This window comes from Scyliorhinus canicula, chromosome 5 (genome assembly GCF_902713615.1).
Source record: "Scyliorhinus canicula chromosome 5, sScyCan1.1, whole genome shotgun sequence".
Lineage (NCBI taxonomy): Eukaryota > Metazoa > Chordata > Chondrichthyes > Carcharhiniformes > Scyliorhinidae > Scyliorhinus > Scyliorhinus canicula.
The window spans coordinates 221,403,050-221,429,164 of record NC_052150.1 but is presented as its reverse complement, the minus strand read 5'-3'; the positions used below and the strand labels follow the sequence as shown (position 1 = coordinate 221,429,164).

Genomic DNA, 26,115 nt, shown 5'->3' with positions numbered 1-26,115 from the left:
GCAAGCATGCCGTATGCCTTCTTGACTACCTTGTCCACCTGTGTTGCCCCTTTCAGTGACCTGTGGACCTGTACACCTAGAACTCTCTGACATTCAATACTCTTGAGGGTTCTACCATTCACTGTATATTCCCTACCTGCATTAGACCTTCCAAAATGCATTACCTCACATTTGTCCGGATTAAACTCCATCTGCCATCTCTCCGCCCAAGTCTCCAAACGATCTAAATCCTGCTGTATCCTCTGACAGTCCTCATCGCTATCCGCAATTCCACCAACCTTTTGTGTCGTCTGCAAACTTACTAATCAGACCAGTTACATTTTCCTCCAAATCATTTATATCTACTACGAACAGCAAAGGTCCCAGCACTGATCCCTGCGGAACACCACTAGTCACAGCCCTCCAATCAGAAAAGCACCCTTCCGTTGCTACTTTCTATGACCTAGCCAGTTCTGTGTCCACCTTGCCAGTTCACCCCTGATCCCGTGTGACTTCACCTTTTGTACCAGTCTTCCATGAGGGACCTTGTCAAAGGCCTTACTGAAGTCCATATAGACAACATCCACTGCCCTACCTGCATCAATCATCTTTGTGACCTCTTTGCAAAACTCGATCAAGTTAGTGAGACATGACCTCCCCTTCACAAAACCATGCTGCCTCTAACTAATACGTCCATTTGCTTCCAAATGAGAGTAGATCCTGTCTCAAAGAATTCTCTCCAGTAATTTCCCTACCACTGACGTAAGGCTCACCGGCCTATAGTTCCCTGGATTATCCTTGCTACCCTTCTTAAACAAAGGAACAACATTGGCTATTCTCCAGTCCTCCGGGACATCACCTGAAGACAGTGAGGATCCAAAGATTTCTGTCAAGGCCTCAGCAATTTCCTCTCTAGCCTCCTTCAGTATTCTGGGGTAGATCCCATCAGGCCCTGGGGACTACCTTAATATTTTTCAAGACGCCCAACATCTCGTCTTTTTGGATCTCAATGTGACCCAGGCTATCTACACCTCCTTGTCCAGACTCAACATCCACCAATTCCTTCTCTTTGGTGAATAATGATGCAAAGTATTAATTTAGTACCTCGCCCATTTCCTCTGGCTCCACACATAGATTACCTTGCCTATCCTTCAGTGGGCCAACCCTTTCCCTGGCTACCCTCTTGCTGTCAGAGTTGCCTGTTGGCTCACAATACGAAACACAGCTGAAGACAATATGTGTAGAGATTGTCTGCATAAAATTGGGGATGACTATTCTCTCGATGGTTTCCCGGGACGAGAGGTTTCTCCTATAACGAGAGATTGCGCGGGATGGGCCTCTATTCTCTGGTGTTCAGAAGAGTGAGAGGTAGGGCGGTATGGGGCACAGTGGTTAGCACTGGGACTGCGGCGCTGAGGACCCCGGTTCAAATCCCGGCCCTGGATCACTGTCCGTGTGGAGTTTGCACATTCTCCCCGTGTCTGCCTGGGTTTCACCCCCACAACCCAAAGATGTAGGGGCTGGTTTAGCACACTAGGCTAAATAGTTGGCTTGTAAAACAGAGCAAGGCAGCAGCACGGGTTCAATTCCCATACCGGGCTCCCCAAACAGGCGCCGGAATGTGGCGACTAGGGGCTTTTCACATCAACTTCATTGAAGCCTACTTGGGACAATAAGAGATTATTATTATTATGTGCAGGATAGGTGGATTGGCCCTTAATTGGAAAGAAAATAATTGGGTACTCTAAATTTAAAAAAAAAAGAGTGAGAGGCGATCTCACGGAATTTGATTTTTTACCAGGTAGATGCCGAGACACTTTCCCTCGGATGGAGAGTCTAGAACAAGAGGGTGTCACCGTTTCAGAATAAGGGGTGGCCATTTCGAGGACGAGCAATGTCTGCCCAAGAGAACCGTGAATATTACTGAAGAGACATGTTGCGGAAACTACAAAATAAGCGGCTACTGTTAGATGTGACTAGGCAGCACTCGCTGAACAGTCCCGAGTGCGCTACGAGCTCCACGAGCAACCGATTTAAGATAATCAGCCGACTTGTATTGTGGCTCCTTCACACTTGCTGGGAGCATCACATGGACATTCTCTGCAAACAAAAAAGGAAAAGGTTCAAGCCATGAGCCTTTTTTTGAATTACCCAGGAGCGAGGCAAGCCCGCTGCTTTCACCATGGCAATAGGCCAGAGTCGACTTCGCCCCCACAACCCAGAAGATGTGCAGGTTAGGTGGATTGGCCACGCTGAATTGCCTCTTAACTGGAAAAAATTAACAACTAAATAAATAAATAATTGGGTACTCTAAATTTATTTTTTAAAAGATTCAGATAATTAGATGTTTGGTTACTAAAGGAATGATGGAACATGGGTATTATGCTCCAAAGGTAACTCCAATAAGACTAGAAAGCAAATCTTGACTTCTTCAAACCAGGTTTATTCTGAGCAGCAATCACTTTTTCACCCCATGCCACCTATAAAAATAAACCTATCTCTTCCCGAACAATGGGGATAGAGCAGGAAATTAGAGTTGATGTGGAAGATCGGCCATTATTTTATGGAATGATTGTGCCGGCATCTAGCCCACTCCCCGTGTTCTTCTGTATACCAACTTTAGATTGACCACAATGACAACTTTAAAAAGCATCGACACTGTGCCTTTAACATGGGGTGTATAAAAGGTGGGTTTTCAATAGGAGAGGGTGAAATCCAGTGCTTTCTAGAGTTCCGGAGTGAATGGAAGGACTCTGGTTGAATGGGAATGTGGAGTGGAAATGTCCACAAAGCCAAAGTCATAAGAGAGGGTTTGGGGGGGGGGGGGGGGGGGGGGGGGGGGGGGGGTGTTGTAGCTGCTGGAATTATTACGGAGATAGTGAGGGTAAAAAGCCACGAGGGGGAGGTTAAGCATACAAGCAGATCTCTTTAACAGGGAGAACGCCCAATGCGACAGAAGCAAGAGACCTGGTCAATGGCCTCGGCCCACTGAAGACATGAAACGGGTACAAGGAGGAAGATTCTACACTCTGGGCCTCGCACAGAGGTTTGCAAAGTGTTTGTCAATGGCGTTCCCTATTTAGTAGGGGTGTAGAAAGGTTTATGCGAGGACAGTTGTTTAGAAGGCCAGAGAATCCCCAGGCCCTGCACTATTCCCTCCTCTGGAGGAGATTGACTGTGCGACCTGGGGATGGATATTGTGCGCCTCACATGAAGCTCAGTCAGGGACAATTCATGAGGCAAATGCGAGAGCAACTGGCCACCCACATCTCAGTCAGATGGAAAAGGAATAATACACCCGTGACTCAGAAAAAAATTCGAAAAGGTTTCGCAACAACACGATCACTCAGTGATGTATAAACCCAGAACCGGGATATTGTAGAATATGCACAAATTAAACCTGCATTTCCAAAAGAAATTCATTCAGGGGATGAGGGACTAATTGGATGTCTCCTTTCCAAGCACCGGGACAAGAATGATGGGTCAAATAGCTTTCTATAGTACTAGATGTTCTATGGTTCTAAGAGTTTCCCTGAATTCTGACTTCTTGAATACCAGTATCACAGCACGGATCTAAAACTCTACCAGACAAATTACTGAAATGTCTGCCTCGTGATAGTCTAATCAAACTGCCTTCTTGTCAGGTAATAAATCTCCCTGTGGTGACACTCAACAGGGCCGACTATTCCCCGTTGCTATGGGAATGGTGACTGATCGCAACAAAGCCTAGCGGTACGTCTACAAAGACGATGTTTGGACGAGGTGTCACCAATGCAAATTAGATTTGTTGGTTTCGGATCGAGGTAGGGGATGCACCATCTGGTCAGAGTGGAGAGGGGGGGCACCTCGGCAGTGTCCGATGTTTATCACTCCGACCCATTTTGGGCGGGGGGGGGGGGGAGGGGCGAAGGCAGAAAGCCCAAGGAGGAGGGGAAGAAGGAGGACAAGAAGGAAAAGAAAGACCCAGGCAGCCACTCATCCAACCTCTTGACAGCTGGGTATAGAAGTCTGTAAAAGTGTATCAGCCACAGACCAATGGATCTGCAGCAACCGAGACTGGAATACAGTGGACCACTTGTCTTACAATAAAAGCATCAATGCCCATTTCCAGCAATTAGCTCCCATCGGGACTTTGGACCCTTTTACAGGTCTCCAGGTCTCCCCTTGCTGGGCAGCGTGTCCACTCTATGAAAGGGGCGAAGTCAATCTGTTCCCAGGCTTCAGTATGCACATGAAACCCATTGTCGAGTGTTGTGAAAAGTCATCTGGTTCACTCATGTCCTTCAGGGAAGGAACTCAGCTGTCCTTATCTGGTCTGGCCGACATGTAACTCCAGACCACAGCGACCTGGGGGACTCTCAATTCTAGCAAGTGACTCAGTAGTATCAAAATGGCTACAGGGCCTACAGGAAGGTATGCAACTGGGTGGCCCACCTGGCATAGCCCTGGGCATCGCAAATGGCAACAGCAGGCTCAGACTGTCGAACTACACTGCCGCTCCTTCAGGGTGATGATCCTGGTACTCCTTTCTCTTTTTAATAGCTTGTTCCTATTTAAGGGGTAATTTAACATGGCCAATCCACCTACCCTGCACATCTTTGGGTTGTGGGGTTGAGACCCACGCAGACACGGGGAGAATGTGCAAACTCTACACGGACAGTGACCCAGGGCCGGGATCGAACCCGGGTCCTCACCATGCTGCCGGCTGGTACTCAGCAGCACTGCGGGTGTGCCCACCACCTGCTCAGGGGCAATTACAGGGTGGACAATAAAAGTGCCCCGCCTCGACAGCGATACTCACATCCCGTGTAACAATAAACACCTACATGTTACAATTATTATCCTTGTTTTGAAATCATGGTGTCGCCCCTTCCTAAACTTTCCTCTAGCCTCACAGCCCTCCGAGATCTCTGTGACACACACACACCAACACACGCACATGCCCCAACACACACACGCACATGCCCCAACACACACACACACACACACGCCCCAACACACACACACGCCCCAACACACACACGCCCCAACACACACACGCCCCAACACACACACGCCCCAACACACACACGCCCCAACACACACACGCCCCAACACACACACGCCCCAACACACACATGCCCACGCTCCTAATTTGGGGCCTGTAACCTGAAGCTGACAGAGACGAGCCTACAGGCCAGCTATCTGAGCCTTTCGGTTCTGCAGGTTCAAAAACAAAACAGGTAAAATGCTGCTGGCTGCAGATATCCTGTGAACATACCAATGATAAATCCTTCCCACTGTAAATCTCACCATGGGTCTGTTTTAAATTCTGTCATGGAACATGGGTGTTCCCCATCCCTAATTGCCCTTGTTTCTATATTAGTTACAGCTCTTGGGGCTAAAAGGATTGAGGAATTTGGGGGGGGGGGGGAGATCAGGGTATTGAACATGATGATCAACATGTTCATAATGAATGGTGGAGCAGACTCGAAGGGCCGAACGGCCGCCTCCTGCTTCTATTTTTATGTACGTTTCTAATTTCCAAATAGGAGATGGTTTAGCACAGTGGGCTAAACAGCTGGCTTGCAATGCAGAACAATGCCAGCAGCACAGGTTCAATTCCCGTACCGGCTTCCCCGGACAGGCGCCGGAATGTGGCGACTAGGGGCTTTTCACAGTAACTTCATTTGAAGCCTACTCGTGACAATAAGCGATTTTCATTTTTCATTTCCCTTAAACTGAGTGACTTGCTCGGCCATTTCAAGGGCAATTCAGTCAATCATATTGCTGTGAGTGTGGAGTCCCGCGTGGACCAGACTGGGTGAGGATGACAGATTTCCTTTGCTAAAAGGACAGATTGGATGACAATGCCACTACCTCCAGGTTTAATAACCAACTGAATTTCTCAATCAAATTCCGCCCACTGCTGTTGTGGGATTCAAACGCATGGACGCAGGGTATTAGCCTGGGCCTCTAGCCCAATGACATTACCACCATCGCCCGTTTGAACAGCGGGCAGCTCACTCCAGCACAATTGGGGTCCAGCAAAGAGGACCGAGAACATTTAAAGCACCCACAGGTAGCTCCCATGCCTTCCGCCTTCCGACTCCTCAAATGTCACAATGTGCTTTGCAGTGCAACCGAAGGTCATCATCCCCCTCACCACAACCACCAAAAACGGCACCTCCTTGTCCAACCGCAGTCCGATGTCTCGAAACAGGCATTTTAAAAATGTCCCCCCCCCCCTCCCCCCCACTGGTACACGCGGCCGGCGGGACGCCCTCCCCTCCCCAAAGTCAGGCGGAGATTTGGCTCGATATTCTGATTCAGAAGCTCAAGTGGTTTAAGATAAGGTTTGTCACAGACGAAAACACAACAAAACCACAAAGAACCAAGATCAGTTTAGGCTCAAAATCTCCTTCAGTTGACTGGTGAAACAGAAGCCGTACGAAATGGGAAGTTACACTGATAAGCAACACTGTCACATACACCAGAAAAGCCACAGTGACAGACAAAAGTTGGACATCGTTACATAACAAAACCACTCACTCACACTTTAGCACAGCCCAGAGTTTGTATTTTTAGAAAGGCTGGTTTCGTTATCCCTGCCTGGTTCAAGCCTGAGTCAGGATGCTTGACTCATTGTGGGCGGCACAGTAGCACAGTGGTTAGCACTGTGGCATCACAGCGCCAGGGTCCCGGCTTCGGTAACTGTCTGTGCGGAGTCTGCACGTTCTCCCCGTGTCTGCGTGGGTTTCCTCCGGGTGCTCTGGTTTCTTCCCACAAGTCCCGTAAGACGTGCTGTTAGGTGAATTGGACATTCTGAATTCTCCCTCTGTGTACCCGAACAGGCGCCGGATTGTGGCGACTAGAGGATTTTCCAGTACTTCATTGCAGTGTTAATGTAAGCCTACTTGTGACAATAAAGATTATTATTCCCCTTCTTCCCTGCCCCATCCCATTTGACGCAGCTCTCTGCTAGTGAGAATTATGCGGCACGCAGTGAGGGAACATGCAGACTAGCTGCCCCATCGCAAAGCCTGACCCGCCCGGCTACATCTCTGCTGACTGGTAACGGGGATTTTGCAAGAAAGACATTAGAAGGAGGTTCAGCTGTGCTACATTGGGTCAGATTTCAGCTCGGGCTGGTGGTCAGGAACGTTCCAGCTGTCAACCTGTATTCACCAGGGGTCCTGGAGACTGAGGTCTCCCAAAATATAGCACCTCACTTGAAGCAAGAATGACAAATCCCTTTCAAAGCAGAGGTGTAAGCTGCCTGGGAGAGGAGATCTGAACTGCACCAGCCATAAACACTGTGGCTGCAAGAGCTGGTCTCACCTCCTGACTCCCCAAAGCCTGTCCACCATCAACAAGGCACAAGTCAGGAGTCTGTGCTGTCTCTGGCTTGAGACAATTCACACCTCTTTAACCTGTGATTATCCCTCTCTCTGGATCTGTAATGATTTATTACCTGCAAATTCTCACATTCCAAGCATTGTCCGGCATCGCTGCCTTTGTCTATATAAATGTTTCTGGATCATACCTCTCCATTCACCTGAAGAAGGAGCTGCGCTCCGAAAGCTCGTGTTTGAAACAAACCTGTTGGACTTTAACCTGGTGTTGTAAGACTTCTTACAAGTCAGGAGTGTAATGGAATATTCTGCACTTGCCTGGATGAGTGCAGCTCCAACAACACTCAAGAAGCTCGACACCATCCAAGACAAAGCAGCCCGCTTGATTGGCACCCATTGCACAAACATTCAAACCCTCCAAAACCAACACAAAGTATGCACCAGCTACAAGATACACTGCAAGAATTCACAAATGCTCTTTCGACATCACCTTGTAGACACGTGACCACTACCATCTAGAAGGATAAGGGTAACAGATACCTGGGAACCCCACCACCTGGAGGTTCCCCTCCAAGTCACTCACCATCCTGACTTGGAAATATATCGGCCGTTCCTTCACTGTCATTGGGGCAAATTCCTGGAACTCCCTCCCTAACAGCACTGTGGGTGTACCTACACCACGTGGACTGCGGCGGTTCAAGAAGGTAGCTCACCACCACCTTCTCAACGGCAATTAGGGATGGGCAATAAATGCTGGCCTAACCAGCGACGCCCACATTCTGCAAAGGAATGAAAAAGATCATGGAGTGAGGAAATACTAGGAGTGTCAGGGTAGCTGTGTTCACTGACACATACATCCTCTTCTCACACACAACACACACACACAGCTAATCTGACTTTAATGTGCAGATTCCCAAGGCACTCCTTTGGGCGAGCGCTGTTCAGTACTGATCTCCACAAACGGGTCCAGACGGAACACTGGTGGGGGTCTCCAAAGGGATTGGAGGCCCCCAGGAACATGCCCCTTGGGTAGGATGGTACTTTGGCACGGTTAGTGCCACCTGTGCACCCTTGCACTGCCGACCCGGCACCCTGGTGAATGGTGTCCCAATCTCTCGTTACACTGAGAAATTCCGGTGAGTGGGAGTTCCTCGGCGCACAAAACAAGGCTGTCCGTGGCCTTGGCAGCGGCGTTCCCCGCTGAGGCCCCTATCTAACGCAAGTTGTGCTTCACCGCGTGCGAGCACTGGGAAACATGTGGCTAAACGGACTCGCTCGGGGACCTTGTTCCCATTTAGTTAAATCCCGCCTACAGAGTTTATTCCAAGGGCACCAATCAAGCAAAGCACGTTGTCCTGGATGGTGTTGAACTCCTCGAGTTTCGGTTTTGTCGCATCCATCAAGGCACGTGGTGAGCGCTCAATTGTATTTTCAGACTCGACCAATCTTGTTGACCAGAGCGCGAGCAGCTACTAAGACACAAGGCGGTTGCAACGATGCACTCTCACACAGCATGGACAAGTAAGAAGTCTTACAACACCAGGTTAAAGTCCAACAGGTTTGTTTCAAACACGAGCTTTCGGAGCACGGCTCCTTCTTCAGGTGAATGGAAAGGCTTGTTCCAGAAATGTTTATATAGACACAGTCAGAGATGCCCCGGAATGCGAGCACCTGCAGGCAATCAAATCATCAAAGATGCAGAGAGAGAGGTAACTCCAGGTTAAAGAGGTGTGAATTGTCCCAAGCCAGTTCAGTCGGTAGGCCTCTGCAAGTCCAGGCTTGTTGGTGGGGGCCGAATGTAATGCGACATGAATCCCAGATCCCGTTGAGTCCGCATTCATGCGTGCGGAACTTAGCTATAAGTTTTTGCTCAGCAATTTTGCGTTGTCGCGTCTCCTGAAGGCCTCCTTGTAGAATGCTGACCCGGAGATCAGAGGCTGAATGTCCTTGACTGCTGAAGTGTTCCCCAACTGGAAGGGAACAGTCCTGCCTGTTGATAGTCGCACGATGCCCGTTTATTCGTTGTCGCAGTGTCTGCATGGTCATATCTGGTCTGCATCATAGCATGGACAAGATGGGCCGAAGGGCCTGTTTCCATGCTGTAAACATCTATGACTGTATGAATAAGATACACTTCATGGAACAATGAATAGATTCATGGAATGATTACAACTCAGAAGGCCATCTAACTCATTGTATCATAGAACATCGAACAGTACACCACAGTACAGTCCTTCGGCCCACGATGTTGTGCCGACCATTTATCCTAACCTGAGATCAACCTAACCTACACCCCTTCAATTTACTGCTGTCCATGTGCCTGTCCAAGAGTCGCTTAAATGTCCCGAATGACTCTGACTCCACCACCTCCGCTGGCAGAGAATTCCACACACCCACCACTCTCTGTGTAAAGAACCTACCTCTGACATCGCCCCTATACCTTCCTCCAATCACCTTAAAATTATGTCCCCTCGTGACAGCCATTTCCGCCCTGGGGAAAAGTCTCTGGCTATCCACTCTATCCATGCCTCCCATTACCTTGCACATCTCTATCAAGTCACCTCTCTGCCTTCTTCTCTCCAGCGAGAAAAGCCCTAGCTCCCTCAACCTTTCTTCATAAGACATGCCCTCCAGTCCAGGCAGCATCCAGGTAAATCTCCTCTGTACCCTCTCCAAAGCATCCACATCCTTCCTATAATGAGGCGACCAGAACTGGACACAATATTCCAAGTGTGGTCTAACTAGGGTTTTATAAAACTGCAGCAAAACCTCGCTGCTCTTAAACTCAATCCCCCTGTTAATGAAAGCCAACACACCATACGCCTTCTTAACAACCCTATCAACCTGGGTGGCAAGTTTGAGGGATCTATTTACACGGACCTCAAGATCCCTCTGAAATGAAAATGAGATGAAAATCGCTTATTGTCACAAGTAGGCTTCCAATGAAGTTACTGTGAAAAGCCCCTAGTCGCCACCTTCCGGTGCCTGTTCGGGGAGGGCTGTTACGGGAATTGAACCGTGCTGCTGGCCTGCTTTAGTCTGCTTTCAAAGCCAGCGATTTAGCCCTCGGCTAAACAGCCCCTCTTTTCCTCCACACGTCCAAGAATCCTGCCTTTAACCCTATATTCAGCATTCAAATTCCACCTTCCAAAATGAATCACTTCACATTTATCAAGGTTGAACTCCATCTGCCACTTCTCAGCCCAGCTCTGCCAAAAACAATTCAGCAAACTTCACTACTCTTTTATTTATCATAGAATCATAGAATTTACAGTGCAGGAGGCGGCCATTTGGCCCATCGAGTCTGCACCAGCTCTTGGAAAGAGCACTCCACCCAAGGTCAACACCTCCATAACCCAGTTACCACACCCAACACTAAGGGCAATTTTGGACACTAAGGGCAATTTATCATGGCCAATCCACCTAACCTGCACATCTTTGGACTGTGGGAGGAAACCGGAGCACCCAGAGGAAACCCACGCACACACGGGGAGAATGTGCAGACTCCACACAGACAGTGACCCAAGCCGGGATTAGTTGCATCCGGTGATTTCATGGAGTGGACAGGGAGCTCTCGGAAATGACAACCTGGTGGAAACAGGAGGGGAGGACGCTAAAACAGCTCCATTTGATGCAAAAAAAAGGTGAATTTTTGGACAAAAAAAGAAACTAATGAGCACCAAAGATAGATTCATATCCAACCTTTCTACTTTGAAGATCCTCTCTTTGAAGACCACACACAGAGGGCTACACTTTTATTCCTTTACCCCACCCCCCCACCACCCTCGCCCATTAACTGGGCAACAAACCCCCCAAACCTGTGCCTCTGATGGAGAAAATACAGCCTCACAAAGCCCCGACTGAAATCAGGAACTTTCCCCATGCGAAATGCCAAGCACGGGTCCGTGGAAACATCTTCCCAAGTTTTGTTGCATTTCTTGCAGTGAATTTCAAGAGACACATTGTTCTGGGACTCGCGACCCGCAATAAAAGGTTCCAGTGTCCAGAATTGGTTGGCGCTGACTTCGACTTTGGAGCCTAGTCATTCTATACAGCAGTTTCAAAACAAAAAACCTCATTCAAACCATCTAGTTCACTACAATAGGTTAGTTATGGTGGTAGTTAGTTACGGTGGGAGTAAGTTAATGTAGAGAATAAAGCTGAAAATTGGCCTGTTTGTGTGTTGCAATAAACAACGCAATTCTCATAAAAGTCACAATAGAGGTCGACAACACAGAAAAGGCCCTTCAGCCCATCGCTTTTGCGGCAGTCAAAAAACAATCACCCAACTATTCTAATCCCATTTTTCCAGCACTTGGCATCACAAGGGTACATCTAAATGCTTCAATGTTATGAGGGTCTCTGCCTCCCCCACCCTTTCAGGCAGTGAGCTCCAGACTCCCACCACCCTCTGGGTGAAAAGGTTTTTCCTCACACCCCCTCTAAACCTCCTGCCCCTTACCTTAATCTATGCCCCCTGGTCATTGATTCCTCTACCAAAGGGGAAAAGTTTCTTCCTGTCTGCTCTATCGATGCACCTTATAATGTTATGCATCTCAGTCATGTCCCCCTCAGTCCTCTCTGCTCCAAGGAAAACACCCCCAATCTCCCTTCATAGCTAAAGCTTTCCAGCCCAGACAACATCCTGGTAAATCTCCCCTATCCAGTGCTATCACATCCCTCCTATACTGTGCATTCCAGAACTGCAGACAATACTCTGTCTGTGGCCTAACCAATATGTTATACAGTTCCAGCATAACCTCCCTGCTCTTAAAGTCGCCATAGTCCCAGATAACCATAGGCTGCTTTCCCCTTTGAGGGGGGAGAGCTGGCTGGTGGTGATTTAACCCGAGGGTCACCACGCCTCAGGCAAGGGGCAAGGACAGCCTCAGCCGGTTCGGGAATTGAACCCGCGCTGCTGGCCTCGCTCTGCATCACAAGCCAGCCATCCAGCCAACTGAGCTAAACCAGTCAAAAACAACCACCCAAGTATTCTAATCCCATTTTCCAGCACAGGGCCCATAGCCTTGTGTGCCTTGACATCGCAAATGCACATCCAAGTACTTCTTAAATGTTATGAGGATTCCTGCCTCAACCATCCTCTTAGGCAGCGGGTTCCATACATTCCCTCCCCCCCCCCCCCCCCCCCCCCCCCCCCCTCCCCACACACCCTCTGGATGCCTCTTCGGCTTCTAAACTCTGGCGGATTACCTTCCAGCCTTTCGTCATTCGGCAACCCATCGATTCCTGGTATTCGCCTCGTAAACCTTCCCCAAACTGTTTCTAAATCATTTGCATATTTCCCTAAACAAAGGAGACCAATACTGTCCACAGAACACCAGAGGTGGTCCCAGTGCCTTGTACAACTGAAGCATGACCTCCTTCCCTGCGTACGGTAGCATTGTGGATAGCATAATTGCTTCACAGCTCCAGGGTCCCAGGTTCGATTCCGCCTTGGGTCACTGTCTGTGCGGAGTCTGCACATCCTCCCCGTGTGTGCGTGGGTTTCCTCCGGGTGCTCCGGTTTCCTCCCACAGTCCAAAGATGTGCAAGTTAGGTAGATTGGCCATGATAAATTGCCCTTAGTGTTCAAAATTGCCCTTAGTGTTGGGTGGGGTTACTGGGTTATGGGTGCAGGTGTTAACCTTGGGTAGGGTGCTCTTTCCAGGAGCCGGTGCAGACTTGATGGGCCGAATGGCCTCCTTCTGCACTTTAAATTCTATGAAATCTATGAAAGTTCTTCTCTTGATACATGGCCACGCTCTGCAGGTATTACAGGAGCCACCCTGTCATCATGGGAGAGGCAGGCAGGCTATACCAGGTGAGCTGAAACAGAGCGTCAGCATTCTCAAAGGAAAGCACAAAGCAAACCATGATGAATTTCCATTTATCTTCCGACAGCAGGAGTCCCTCAGGCGAGTGTGCACATCCTGTTTAACACTGTGAATTCCGAGCTGGCAACAATATCACAAATAACATTGTTCACTTCACTGAGGATGGAGACCAACAGCAAAGAGATTAACTCCCCTCTGAGGAGCGAGTGAGTAACGACTGAAACAAAGCAGGCGGGCATAGACAGTGGTGGAGGGGCACTGTGTTATCAACAGCGCTCGGAAGGTCAAGTAAATAACCCCAGCAGGGAAGACAAACTATGATAATGTCCACGCTCCGTGATTCTAGAATGGCTGCAAAAATCTCTCTGATAACTGGCATCGTTCACATGGAATTAGACAGAAAGTTCACACGGATGTAGACAGATATTACGATCGGGGAAAACAGACACTGTGATCTAATCAGCCTGTACTGGTGTTTATTCTCAATGGGCGCAAGAGACCAAATCCCTTGTGCCCAATCCACTCTCATCTCACTTTCTCTTCAATTCCTTCACCCAACTAACTAACATGTTCTGAAATGTTCACAGGCTTCTGCTTATTAGGGGGTTGTTTAGCACAGGGCTAAATCTCTGGCTTTAAAAGCAGACCAAGGCAGGCCAGCAGCATGGTTCGATTCCTGTAACAGCCTCCCCGAACAGGCGCCGGAATGTGGCGACTAGGGGCTTTTCACAGTAACTTCATTTGAAGCCTACTCGTGACAATGAGCGATTTTCATTTCAAATATCACGGCAGTCCACAGCCTAGACCATCCCGTGTTAAAAAAATATATATCTGCAGCCCTGCTCCTGGCTCATAGAGAACAGCCAAGGGGTGGCACGGGGGTTAGCACTGTTGCTTCGCGACACCAGGGTCCCAGGTTCCCGAACAGGCACCAGAATGTGGCGACTAGGGGCTTTTCACAGTAACTTCATTGCAGTGTTAATGTAAGCCTACTTGTGACACTAATAAAGATTATTATTATTATACTTGCAGGGGGAGGTGACTAGCCGATGGTCATTATCCGTATCGGTACCACCGAAATGGGTAGAAAGAAGGCCCCGCAGGCGGATAGGGGAGGCAGTGGCGTAGTGGTATTGTCATGGGTTCAAATCCCACCAGGGCAGATGGCAAAATTTGAATTCAATGCAAATATAACCTGGAGTTAAAAGTTTAATGATGACCATTGCCGATTGTCGGCAAAAACCAACTGCTTCATTCCTGTCCCTTTAGGGAAGGAAATCTGTCGCCCCTGCCTGGTCTGGCCTATATGTGACTCCAGAGCCACAGCATCGTGGTTGACTCCTAAATGCCCTCAGGGCTGGGCAGCAAACGCTGGCCCAGCCAGCGACACCCAGGTCCCATAAATTAATTTAAAAAGATATAAAGTTGAGAAAACCAAAGAACGGGACCAGTAAGCAGGACCTCTAGATAGAAAAAAGGTAGTGGGGGCTGCACGGTGGTCAAGTAAATAACCCCAGCAGGGAAGACAAACTATGATAATGTCCACACTCCGTGATTCTAGAATGGCTGCAAAAATCTCTCTGATAACTGGCATGGTTCACATGGAATTAAGACAGAAAGTTCACACGGAAGTAGACAGATATTACGATCGGGGAAAACAGACACTGTGATCTAATCAGCCCGTGTTTATTCTCAATGGGTGCAAGAGACCAAATCCCTTGTGCCCAAACCACAGTTAGCTCTGCTGCCTCACAGCGTCAGAGACCCGGGTTCGATTCCGACCCCGGGTGACTGTGTGGAGTTTGTACGTCCTCCCCGTGTCTGCGTGGGCTCCGGTTTCCTCTCTCAGTCCAACGATGTGCAGGTTAGGCGGATTGGCGGGGTTACAGGGATGGGACCTATCAGGAGATCGGCGCAGACTCAATGGGCCGAACGGTCTCCTCCTGCACCGTCTCCTCCTCCAGCTAACTCCTGGGAGAGCTAAAGAGTAGTTCAAAGGTAATAATTAGTCAGGTACCAAGTGGGGCCAGAGTAAGAGGAATTACAATAAGGATCAGGCTTACTGCCTCTCGGAAAGCAATTCAATCCGCTGTGAATGGCATTAGGCACAAATGCGTGTTGGGTTTCCCTTCCAAGGAACTTCCTGCTATTGTTTTGTGGAGTTTGGATTACTGTCGAATGGCTCTTGCTTACACTGATATGCCAGACTTATTAATAACAGACTGGTTTTATTGGACTGGGTTGGGCACTAATCCTTCCAAGCATTTGCGAACCAGAACAAGTTGGGCGGTGGTTCTTGCGAAGTTGCTGCATTCTTCAAAGACAGGTAGCTCAATCGGTAGCCCAGCAGCTTCTGATCCGGGAGGTGCCGGGTTCAAGACCAGGACTTGCTGCAGGAATAGTGTCCAGCAGGAACTGAACTTTAACCCAGAGGTGGCCACTCTGCAAAATCATCGTCTGGTGAGGCGGAAGATGGTCACCTTCTTAGAGATCGGGAGAACTCCCTGATTATTCCTTCCTCATCCCGGAAAGAACCTTACTGCTTGTGGGGGGGGGGAATCACTGCTCCCGAGTCAGTGTCAACCTCAGCCTAGATGATTTGATGATGAGATAAGCAAAACAAAAATGCAAATACATGATCATTCTTTGCAGTGAATTATAAAAATGTGCCCCGATTATTTGACTTATTTGAGAGAGAACAGGTCTTTGGCAACTGTTGATCCAATTCTTAATCGATGCGTAGCTTTCCCATTAACACACTGACCATTGGAAGAGGCAGTCAATCCAATCCCCATCGATAGGCAACTACTGACACTTGTGCAGCCAGTAACAGCCACTGGGGCTGCCTCTGAAGGCAGCTTGCCCAGAGTATACTACTGGGCAGGCTGCCCAGGTACATCCTTGCACATGTAATGTACAGATAACAGAGTATCCATTAGCCCTTGCCCAGTCAAGACAAATTCACAGAACCACAGAATAATACAGTGAAGAAGAGGCCCTTCGGCCCATCGAGTCTGCACCGACATGAAAAACACCTGACCTGCCTACCTCTTCCCATTTGCCAGCACTTGGCCCATAGCCTTGAATGTTACGACGGGCCAAGTGCCAGGTGCTTTTTGAAAGGAGGTGAGGTAACCCACCTCTACCACCCTGCCAGGCTGTGTATTCCAGACCATCACCAGCCTCTGGGTACATAGATACATAGAAGATATGTACCCAGGGGCTGTGCTAAACCAAGGGACTGTTTGAGCACAGTGGGCTAAATAGCTGGCTTGCAATGCAGAACAAGGCCAGCAGCGCGGGTTCAATTCCCGTACCGGCCTCCCCGAGCAGGCGCCGGAATGTGGCGACTAGGGGATGTTCACAGTAACTTCATTGATGCCTACCTGTGACAATAAGCGGTTATTATTATTAAGATAGGAGCAGGAGGAGGCCTTTTAGCTCTTCGAGCCTGCTCCGCCATTTATCGCGATCATGGCTGATCATCCAATTCAATAGCCTAATCTAATCCTGCTTTCTCCCCATAGCATTTGATCCCATTCTCCCCAAGTGCTATGTCTAGCCACCGCTTGAATTCTTTCTCAAATTCCTCCCTAAACCTCCTGCACCTCACCTTGACCTTGTGTCCCCCTCGAGACTGACCCTTCAACTAAGGGGTACAACTGCTCCCTACCCACCCTGTCCATGCCCCTCATAATCTTGTACACCTCGATCAGGTCGCCCCTCGGTCTTCTCTGCTCCAGAGAAAACAACTCAGGCCGATCCAACCTCTCTTTGTAACTTAGCCGCTGCAAGCATGTTCCTGGGATAGGTGAACAATGATGGCCAAAACACCAATGGAAAAGAGCAATACCGAAAACGAAACTGCTACATTTGCGAATCCTTGGATTTCACTCACTTCCCCTCACATGCGCTCGAGCTCACCCAGTAGGTTTGTTGGTGACTAGATCACTCGTGTCACACCGGCCCATTCTGACTGAAGCACTATGTAAATACAACTTTTTCTTTTCCAAGTTTTCTAAATATTATCTAAATATTATCCTTTTGGCTCTGCTCTGCCATTCAATACAATCAAAACTGACCGTTTACCTCAGTTTCACTTTCCCTACACAATCTCCACAGTAATGCAGTAATCCCTTTAATGCACGGCAGCACAGTGGTTAGCACTGTTGTATCACAGCGCCAGGGTCACAGGTTCCATTCCCGCTTGGGTCACTGTCTGTGTGGAGTCTGCGTGGGTTTCCTCCAGGTACTCTGGTTTCCTCCCACAAGTCCCGAAAGACGTGCTGTTAGGTGAATTGGACATTCTGAATCCTCCCTCTGTGTACCCGAACAGGCGCCTGAATGTGGCGACCAGAGGATTTTCACAGTAACTTCATTGCAGTGTTAATGTAAGCCTATTTGTGACACTAATAAAGATTATTATTATTATTATTAATCTACTAGCTGTCAACCTCGCATTGCCACACTGCATACTCCCATTTACTCACTTTACCAGTCCTGAAAATGGTGTTCCTGCCAAACCCACTTAGTCAGAACAACCCTGGTCAAAGTCCCAAGTTACATCCTGTGTGCCTGTACCCAGAGATCACTGCCCTTGTCCAGCTCCTCAACCAGCTTCAGATCTCGGACTGGTGACTATTAACCTTCCTCCCTACTGTTTCTCTTTCCTGGGTCGATCTCCTCAGCACTGCCCCCCTCATTGCTCCAGCCCTCCTCTCACCTTGCAGTCACCTCGGATGTGAAAAATGAAATGAAAGTCGCCTATTGTTACGAGTAGGCTTCAATGAAGTTACTGTGAAAAGCCCCTAGTCGCCACATTCCGGCGCCTGTTCGGGGAGGCCGGTACGGGAATCGAACCATGCTGCTGACCTGCTTGGTCTGCTTTAAAAGCCAACGATTTAGCCCAGTGAGCTAAACCAGCCCCTAGCAAACCAGCCTCAGCATTCCATCCTAGGGTACGCACCTACCCATCGCTGACAAGTCATTCCCTTTATAGCATCATCTGACACCGGTGGAGGTGATGATATAGTGATCCATTCTCTGGATTGTTAGTCCAGTTACATCCTACCTCAAGTGGAAGTTTTTCCCAAGTCCCTTTGAAAATACCCCCCCCCCCCCCCAGACTAAAGGGTAGGGGTGGCACTGTGGCACAGTGGGTAGCATTGCTGCCTCACGCCGCCGAGGACGCGGGTTCGACTCCCACAACCCAAAGATGTGCAGGGTAGGTGGATTGGCCACGCTAAATTGCCCCTTAATTGGGGAAATAAATTAAAATTAAAATCTAAAATTAAACGGGGACGATCAAGCAGGACTTCTTAAAGAGAAGGAAACCTTTCTTCGGCCATGGCTCCAGTTTCGCGCTCCCAAATTCCCCCAGCCCGTTGTTCCCCCGCCGAAGCAAAGCTGTTCGGACAGTTATTGGATCTGAGCACAGAGGTAACAACAGTATAAATCATTAGAATTCCTAAAGTGCAGAAAGAGGCCATTCAGCCCATCTGAACCTGGCCAATCCACCCAACCGGCAAATCGTTGGGACTGTGGGAGGAAACCGGAGCACCCGGTGGAAACCCACGCAGACGCGGTGAGAAGGTGCAAACTCCGCACAGACAGTGGCCAGAGGTCGGAGTCGAACCCGGGGTCCCTGGTGTGGCGCGGCAAGGCGGCAGTGTTGATGTAAACGCAGGAACCCCCCCCTTCGCATGTGCCAGCACACAAGTTGGCAGAAGTTAAAATGCAAACGAAGCAAATCAGGAGACACTGCGCGGCACGCCGATAACATATACAACCGGGACGCTCAACAAGAGTAAAACCACCCCCCTCAACACACACACACACACACACACAGAGCAGGGCAAAGGTTGCAATGTCAGTCAGTCAGAAGAGGAAGAAGTTTGTTCAGGAACTTGCCATGGTGACAGGAGAGAGAGAGAGAGAGAGAGAGGAATGTGTAACTGGAAAAGCAAGAAAAGTGTCAAGATCGGTGAAGCTGTGGCTGGAGGGAGTTGTGTGAGTTGGCAGCAGGGTGGGGGCAGAGTGTGAGGTGGGGCAGAGTGTGAGGTGGGGGTGGGGGCAGAGTGTGAGGTGGGGCAGAGTGTGAGGTGGGGGTGGGGGCAGAGTGTAAGGTGGGGGTGGGGCAGAGTGTGAGGTGGGGGTGGGGGCAGAGTGTGAGGTGGGGGCAGAGTGTGAGGTGGGGGGGCGGTGGGTAGGGGCAGCTCTGTCAGGGTTAGGGACAGGGTGGGGTGGGGATCTCAGTGTTTCCCCCCACCCTCAGTCTTACCCAGCCGCTTCAGGTTGGACTGGATGTGTCTGTCTGACGCCTCCCGCAGCCGCTCGTTCTCCTGCTCGGTCCGCCTGGGCTTGCGGACACATTGCATTGTGCACATTGTGCAGAGTGCTCGGGGCTGGTGTGAAGAGAGTGTTTGCAGCGGGCGGGCCTCCTCCTCCCTCACTCACTCCCTCCCTCACAGCCTCCACAGTCACACTGAGGTGAAGGGGGGAGGGTGTTTCATTTCTTCTCTCTGCTGAATCTAAGGGGCGGGTTTTTAAACACACACACATTGCAGTCCCGGAAAATCCCAACCAAGGGAGACTTGCATTTGTGTAGCGCCCGCGGAGGTGGTGGTTTTGGAAAGCAGCCACTGCCCTCCCCAGTTTTGGGGGGGGGGGGGTCAGGCAGCAGGATCAAGGAGGTCTCCTGCTGTGGTATCCATGGATTCCCTACAGGGCAGGAGGCCATTCGGCCCCTTGAGGCTACACCGACTCGGCAGCCCACCCCCCCCCCCCCCCAAACAAACCTTTTGGACACTATTGGCCAATTTAGCACAGCCAATCCGCCCATCCCGCACGCCTTTGGACTGGAGGGAGGAAACCGGAGGAAACCCCAGGCAGACACGGGGAGAACATGCAGACTCCGCACAGACACTCGAGGCGGGGATCGAACCCGGGACCCTCGTGCTGTGAGGCAGCAGTGCTAACCACTGTGCCACCGTGTGTTGTACCCATTCGGCCGATCTTGTTGTGCTGGCCCTCTAAGAGCCATTCATCGAGTCCTTACCCCCCTCTCCCCCGTTCTCTGTCCTAACCCACCCCCCCCCCTCACCTCACTCCCAATGGCCCTGCAAACTTGCCCCAAGGAAAGAATATTTTGTTCTTTCCACTGGTCAACGAAGGGGGGGAATGGGAGTTGCGGCTCTTACAGCCTTGCTGCAATATGATTTGTAGGTCAGACACACTGCAGCCGGGGCGGCACAGTGGTTAGCATTGCTGCCTCACGACGCTGAGGACCCGGGTTCGAATCCCGGTTCTGGGTCACCGTCCGTGCGGAGTTTGTACATTCTCCCAGTGTCTGCGTGGGTTTCACCCTCCACAACCCAAAGATGTGCAGGGTAGGTAGATTGGCAACACTAAATGGGCAATGGGGCCTCACGGTAGCATGGTGGTTAGCATCAATGCTTCACAGCTCCAGGGTCCCAGGTTCGATTCCCGGCTGGGTCACTGTCTGTGTGGAGTCTGCACGTCCTCCCCGTGTGTGCGTGGGTTTCCTCCGGGTGCTCCGGTTTCCTCCCACAGTCCAAAGATGTGCGGGTTAGGTGGATTGGCCATGCTAAATTGCCCATAGTGTAAGGTTAATGGGGGGATTGTTGGGTTACGGGTATACGGGTTACGTGGGTTTAAGTAGGGTGATCATTGCTCGGCACAACATCGAGGGCTGAAGGGCCTGTTCTGTGCTGTACTGTTCTATGTTCTATGTTCTAAATTGCCCCTTAATTGGAAAATATATAATTGGGTACTTTAAATTTATTTTTAAAAAAGACATCTTGCAGGCATGGTGTGCCAATGATGGAGGGGATGGATAGGGAGTCTGGTGGTGGGAACACTGATGAAGCGAAATGTTCGGGCCGGTATGGCGTCGAGCTGGAGTGTTGCTGCAGCTTTACCCGCTAAGGCAAGTGACAGCTGTTCCATCTGGGTGGACTTGAACCTTGTGGATAGTGGGGAGACTCCGAAGGGGGGCAGGAATTGAGCCATTCATTGTAGAGTGTTCAACCCCTACCTTGCTTGTCCCAGGACTGGTCCAGTGAAGCCTCCGGCCAATGCTGACCCCCTAAACTGCAGCAAACTCAGCAACAACAGTGTTTTTAAAGACCAGGGCGCTTTGGTCAGGCTCTCTCTTGTTCTGGATCGTCAGTGGAAGCTGGGATGTTAACCGGGGCCTGGTGTGACCTAATATGGGCTGCGGGTGTCTTGGGAGAGGTGAGTGGAGCCGAATGCGGGGCAATTATCAGCCAATGTCCAGCTCCTGACCTTACGACCCAGATTAATCCTGAAGCAGCGGAAGATGGCGACATACATAAAATGCACTCTAGAGGGCGGCACGTGGCACAGTGGTTAGCATTGCTGCCTCACGGAGCTGAGGACCCAGGTTCGAATCCCGGCCCTGTGTCACTGTCCGTGTGGAGTTTGCACATTCTCCCCGTGTTTGCGTGGGTTTCACCCCCACAACCCAAAGATGTGCAGGTTAGGTGGACTGGCCATGCTAAATTGCCCCTTAATTGGAAAAAAAATAATTGGGTACTCCAAATTTAAAAAACAAAATGCACTCTGGAAACAGAACAGTTGGTCCAACTAGTTGGTGCTGGAGTTTAACAACTTACTTGGGCTGGCAAGTTACATTCGCACCACACAAGTGCCAGGCAATGACCATCTCCTACAAGAGAGGATCTAACCACCGCCCCTTGACATTCAATGGCATTCCCAATGCTAAATCCCCCACAAACAACATCCTGGGGGTTACCATTGACCAGAAACTGAACTGGACTAGCCACATTAATACTGTGGCTACAAGGGCAGATCAAAGGCTAGGAATCCTACAGTGAGTAACTCACCTCCTGACCCCCTCAAAGCTTGTTTTCCAAGGCACAAGTCAGGAGTGTAATGGAATACTCTGCACTTGACTGGCTGAGTGCAGTTCCAACAACACTCAAGAAGCTCAACATCACCTAGGACAAAGCAGCCCCGCTTGATTGCTCCTCCTTCCACAAACATGCAAAACCTCCACCACCAACAAACAGTGGCAGCCGTGTGTACCATCCACAAGATGCACTGCAGTAACTCACCAAGGTTCCATAGACAGCACCTTCCAAACCCACGATCACTACCATCTAGAAGGACAAGAGCAGCAGATACCTGGGAACCCCACCACCTGGAGGCTCCCCTCCCAGTCACTCACCACCCCGACTTGTAACTATATCGCCGCTCCTTCGCTGTCACAAAATCCTGGAACTCCCTCCCTAACAGCACAGTGGGTGTACCTACACCTCAGGGACTGCGGCGGTTCAAGAAGGCAACTCACCACCACCTTCTGAAGGGCAACTAGGGATGGGCAATAAATGCTGGCATAACCAGCGACGCCCACATTCCTGGAAATGAATTTTCAAACAAATCTGCCATCTTTAGCATTGGAAAGTTGAAAACATTGTTGCAACCAGATGAAGTAGGACAAGCAGACTCTCCTTCATTCAAACCCCGCAGTCTCAACAATAACATTTTTTTAAAAAAGATTTTCCTTGTAAATGACTTTTGCAATTCAAATGTATTCATGCTTTACTGAAGAGCCAAACAAACCAAGTTTTTTTGAGTCACCGAAAGAACACACACACAGTGTACACACATCTGATACAGCATACGTGTCTGTCTGTGCATGCCTGTGTGCATGCGTGTCTGTGCATGTAAGAAAAATTAAGATTTTTGATTGATAAGGGAGTCAAAGATTATCGTTGGGGGGGGGGGGGGGGCAGTTGCAGACAGGAAAGTGGAGTTTGGTCCACAATCAGATCTTATAGAATGGAGCAGCAGGTTCGAGGGGCCGAATGGTCTACTCCTGCTCCTATTTCACAGTAGCCCCAACGACAACCCTGCTCTTGTCCTCTTTCCTTTCTGTTATTAGCAGCACTCTCTCATCGCAAGTGTGTAAACTCACGTCTGCTGACTAATTATCTGAGCTTAACCTCAGGATTCAGATAACCTTTTCTGTACATTTGTCATAGAAACATAGAAAATAGGAGCAGGAGGAGGCCATTCGGCCCGCTCCGCCATTCATTATGATCATGGCTAATCATCCAACTCAATAGCCTAATCCCGCTTCCCCGCCCCCCCATATCCTTTGATCCGTTCGCACCAAGTGCTATATCTGCTTCTTGAAAACATGTTTTGGCCTCAACTGTTTTCTGTGGTAGCAAATTCCACTCTCTAGGTGAAAAAATTTCTCCTCATCTCTGTCCTAAATGGTCTACCCCGTACCCTCAGACTGTGACCCCTGGTTCTGGACCCGCCCACCATTGGGAACATCCTACCCTGCCCAGTCCTGTTAGAATTTTATTGGTTTCTATGAAATCCCCCCTCATTCTTCTGAACTTCAGTGATTACAATCCTAACCGGCTCAATCTCTCCTCGTACATCAGTCCTACCATCCAAGAAACATGGGCAGCACGGTAGCACAGTGGTTAGCACAATTGCTTCACAGCTCCAGGGTCCTAGGTTCGATTCGCGGCTTGGGTCACTGTCTGTGCGGAGTCTGCACATTCTCCCCGTGTCTGTGTGGGTTTCCTCCGGGTGCTCCGGTTTCCTCCCACAGTCCAAAGATGTGCAGGTTAGGTGGATTGGCCATGCTAATTTACCTTTGGTGTCCAAAATTGCCCTTGGTGTTGGGTGGGGTAACTGGGTTATGGGGATAGGGTGGAGGTGTGTGGTTGGGTAGGGTAGGGTGCTCTTTCCAAGAGCCGGTGCAGACTCGATGGGCCGAATGGCTTCCTTCTGCACTGTAAATTCTATGAAACCTATGAAATCAGTCTGGTAAACCTTGCTGCACTCCCTCTGGAGCAAGAACATCTTTCCTCAGACTCTCATATCTTTCTCTCGGGGGGGGGGCAAGGATACTGGACTGAAAGAGATTCAAACAGGGGGCTTTAGGGAAGAACTGTGCAGCGGGAAGGCTGCAGAATATCGGGGCACCTTAGAAAGCACAACAGGAGGTTGCCCAGAATGGATGATCAATAGAGTTTTCGGAGAGGAGATGTAGTTATGGCTTTGAAGCCATCCAAAGTCAGAGGAGGCAGAGTCCGTTAACTTGGCCAATGATCAAGAGGTAGAAAGGTGGGGACAAGGCGTCATGGTAGCTCTGTGGTGGGGGGAGTGAGGGAGAGCGGGGCCAGTGTGGGGAGGGAGAGCGTGACTGGTGTGGGAGGGAGTGAGGGAGAGTGTGACTGGTGAGGGAGGGAGGGAGGGAGAGCGGGACCGGTGTGGGAGGGAGGGAGGGAGGGAGAGTGTGACTGGTGAGGGAGGGAGTGAGGGAGAGCGGGACCGGTGTGGGAGGGAGTGAGGGAGAGCAGGACCGGTGTGGGAGGGAGTGAGGGAGGGTGTGACTGGTGTGGGAATGCTGTGAGGGAGAAGTGACCTGTGTGGGGAGTGAGGGACCAGTGTAGGGAGGGACCAGTGTAGGGAGGGGAGTCAGGCGTAAAGTCATATCTCCCATTCTCCTATTGCCATCATAGATTTTTACAGTGCAGAAGGAGGCCATTTGGCCCATCGAATCTGCACTGGCCCTTGGAAAGAGCAACCTACTTAAGCCTCCGCCTACACCCTATCCTCGTAACCCAGTAACCCCACCTAACCTTTTTGGACACTAAGGGCAATTCAACATAGCCATTGCACCTAACCTGTACATCTTTGGACTGTGGGAGGAAACAGGAGCACCCGGAGGAAACCCCGCAGACACAGAGGTGAACGTGCAGACTCCGCACAGACAGTGACCCAAGCCGGGAATTGAACCTGGGACCTTGAGCTGTGAAACAACTGTGCTAACCACTGTGCTACCGTGCTGCCCCTTATCGCTTTAAAGTTGAACATTCATGAGGACTGGTGAGCTAAATCTAAACTTACACAGCAACATGTAATTATAAATGCCACAGCACTGTGATTATCCTGGAGTAATATAACCATACTGATCGGTTAGGTTTGTTTTTTGTCTCTATCATTGGCTGGGGCAGCTTTCTCATTGCGATAAGGTTCAAGGTACGAATCTACGACTACGTATCCTCCAAGTTGCTAATGTGCTGTGTAACAACATTACACAGAAATATATAGAAGTAGAAACACAGAATTAGACCACTTATCCTGGACAGTTTGTGTTGATGTTCCGTCTCCTTGGCAGCAAATTGTCCTTAATCACGTGTAACCACCCTGTTCCAATACCATCTTCACCCACCTACTCAGTCTAATCCTATTTTTATTCATTTACGGGATGTGGCCGTCGCTGGCTGGACTAGCAAATATCGCCCAACCCTAATTGCCCTTCAGAAGGTGGTGGAGAGCTGCCTTCTTGAACCGCCGGGGTCCCAGCAGTGTAGGCACACCCACAGTGCTGTTAGTGATGGAGTTCCAGGCATTTGACCCAGTGACAGTGAAGGAGCAGCGATATATTTCCAAGTCTGGGTGATGAGTGACTTGGAGGGGAACCTCCAAGTGGTGGGGATCCCTATGTGTCTGCTGCCCTTGTCCTTCTAGATGGTGTTGCTTGTGAAGGTGCTGCCAAAGGAACCTTGTTGAGATCGTGAAGCGCCTCCGAGTGCAACCTAATCTACACAAACAACTTAAATACCTTTGCACTATTTGTAACGGCCATTTTGAAAGGTCTACATTGTTTCATTGACTGTATCGAAGCACCTCAAAGTGCAACACGATGTATGTGGACAACCTGAATATTATTGAACTTGTGTGATGGCCACTTTCAAATGTTTATAATGTTCTTCCAGATATTTTACCAATAATGTATATTTTACAAGAGAAAAACCTACTCAGTCTAATCTTGAACACAGTCATGGGGCGGCATTCTGCGGGAATCGGCGGAGCGGGCAACTCCGGCACGAAGGCGTGGCGGAATAGTCCGCACCTTCAGGGGCTAGGCCGGT

The 26,115-nt window shown here is 49.8% G+C and overlaps 1 protein-coding gene across 3 annotated transcripts in view; it reads right to left on the bottom strand.

The window, feature by feature from the left end:
• Nucleotides 1–26,115, bottom strand: part of plcd1a (phospholipase C, delta 1a) — a 178,731-nt gene that overhangs the window by 94,251 nt on the left and 58,365 nt on the right. The window contains exon 1 of one of the 3 annotated variants that reach the window (XM_038798566.1): nucleotides 19,428–19,630. The exons of the other annotated variants lie outside the window; for them this stretch is intronic. Coding sequence (XP_038654494.1) covers nucleotides 19,428–19,533 — 106 coding nt within the window. The 5' untranslated portion in view covers nucleotides 19,534–19,630. Of the gene's footprint in view, nucleotides 1–19,427; nucleotides 19,631–26,115 lie in introns of those variants that run through there. 3 annotated transcript variants of the gene reach the window in all.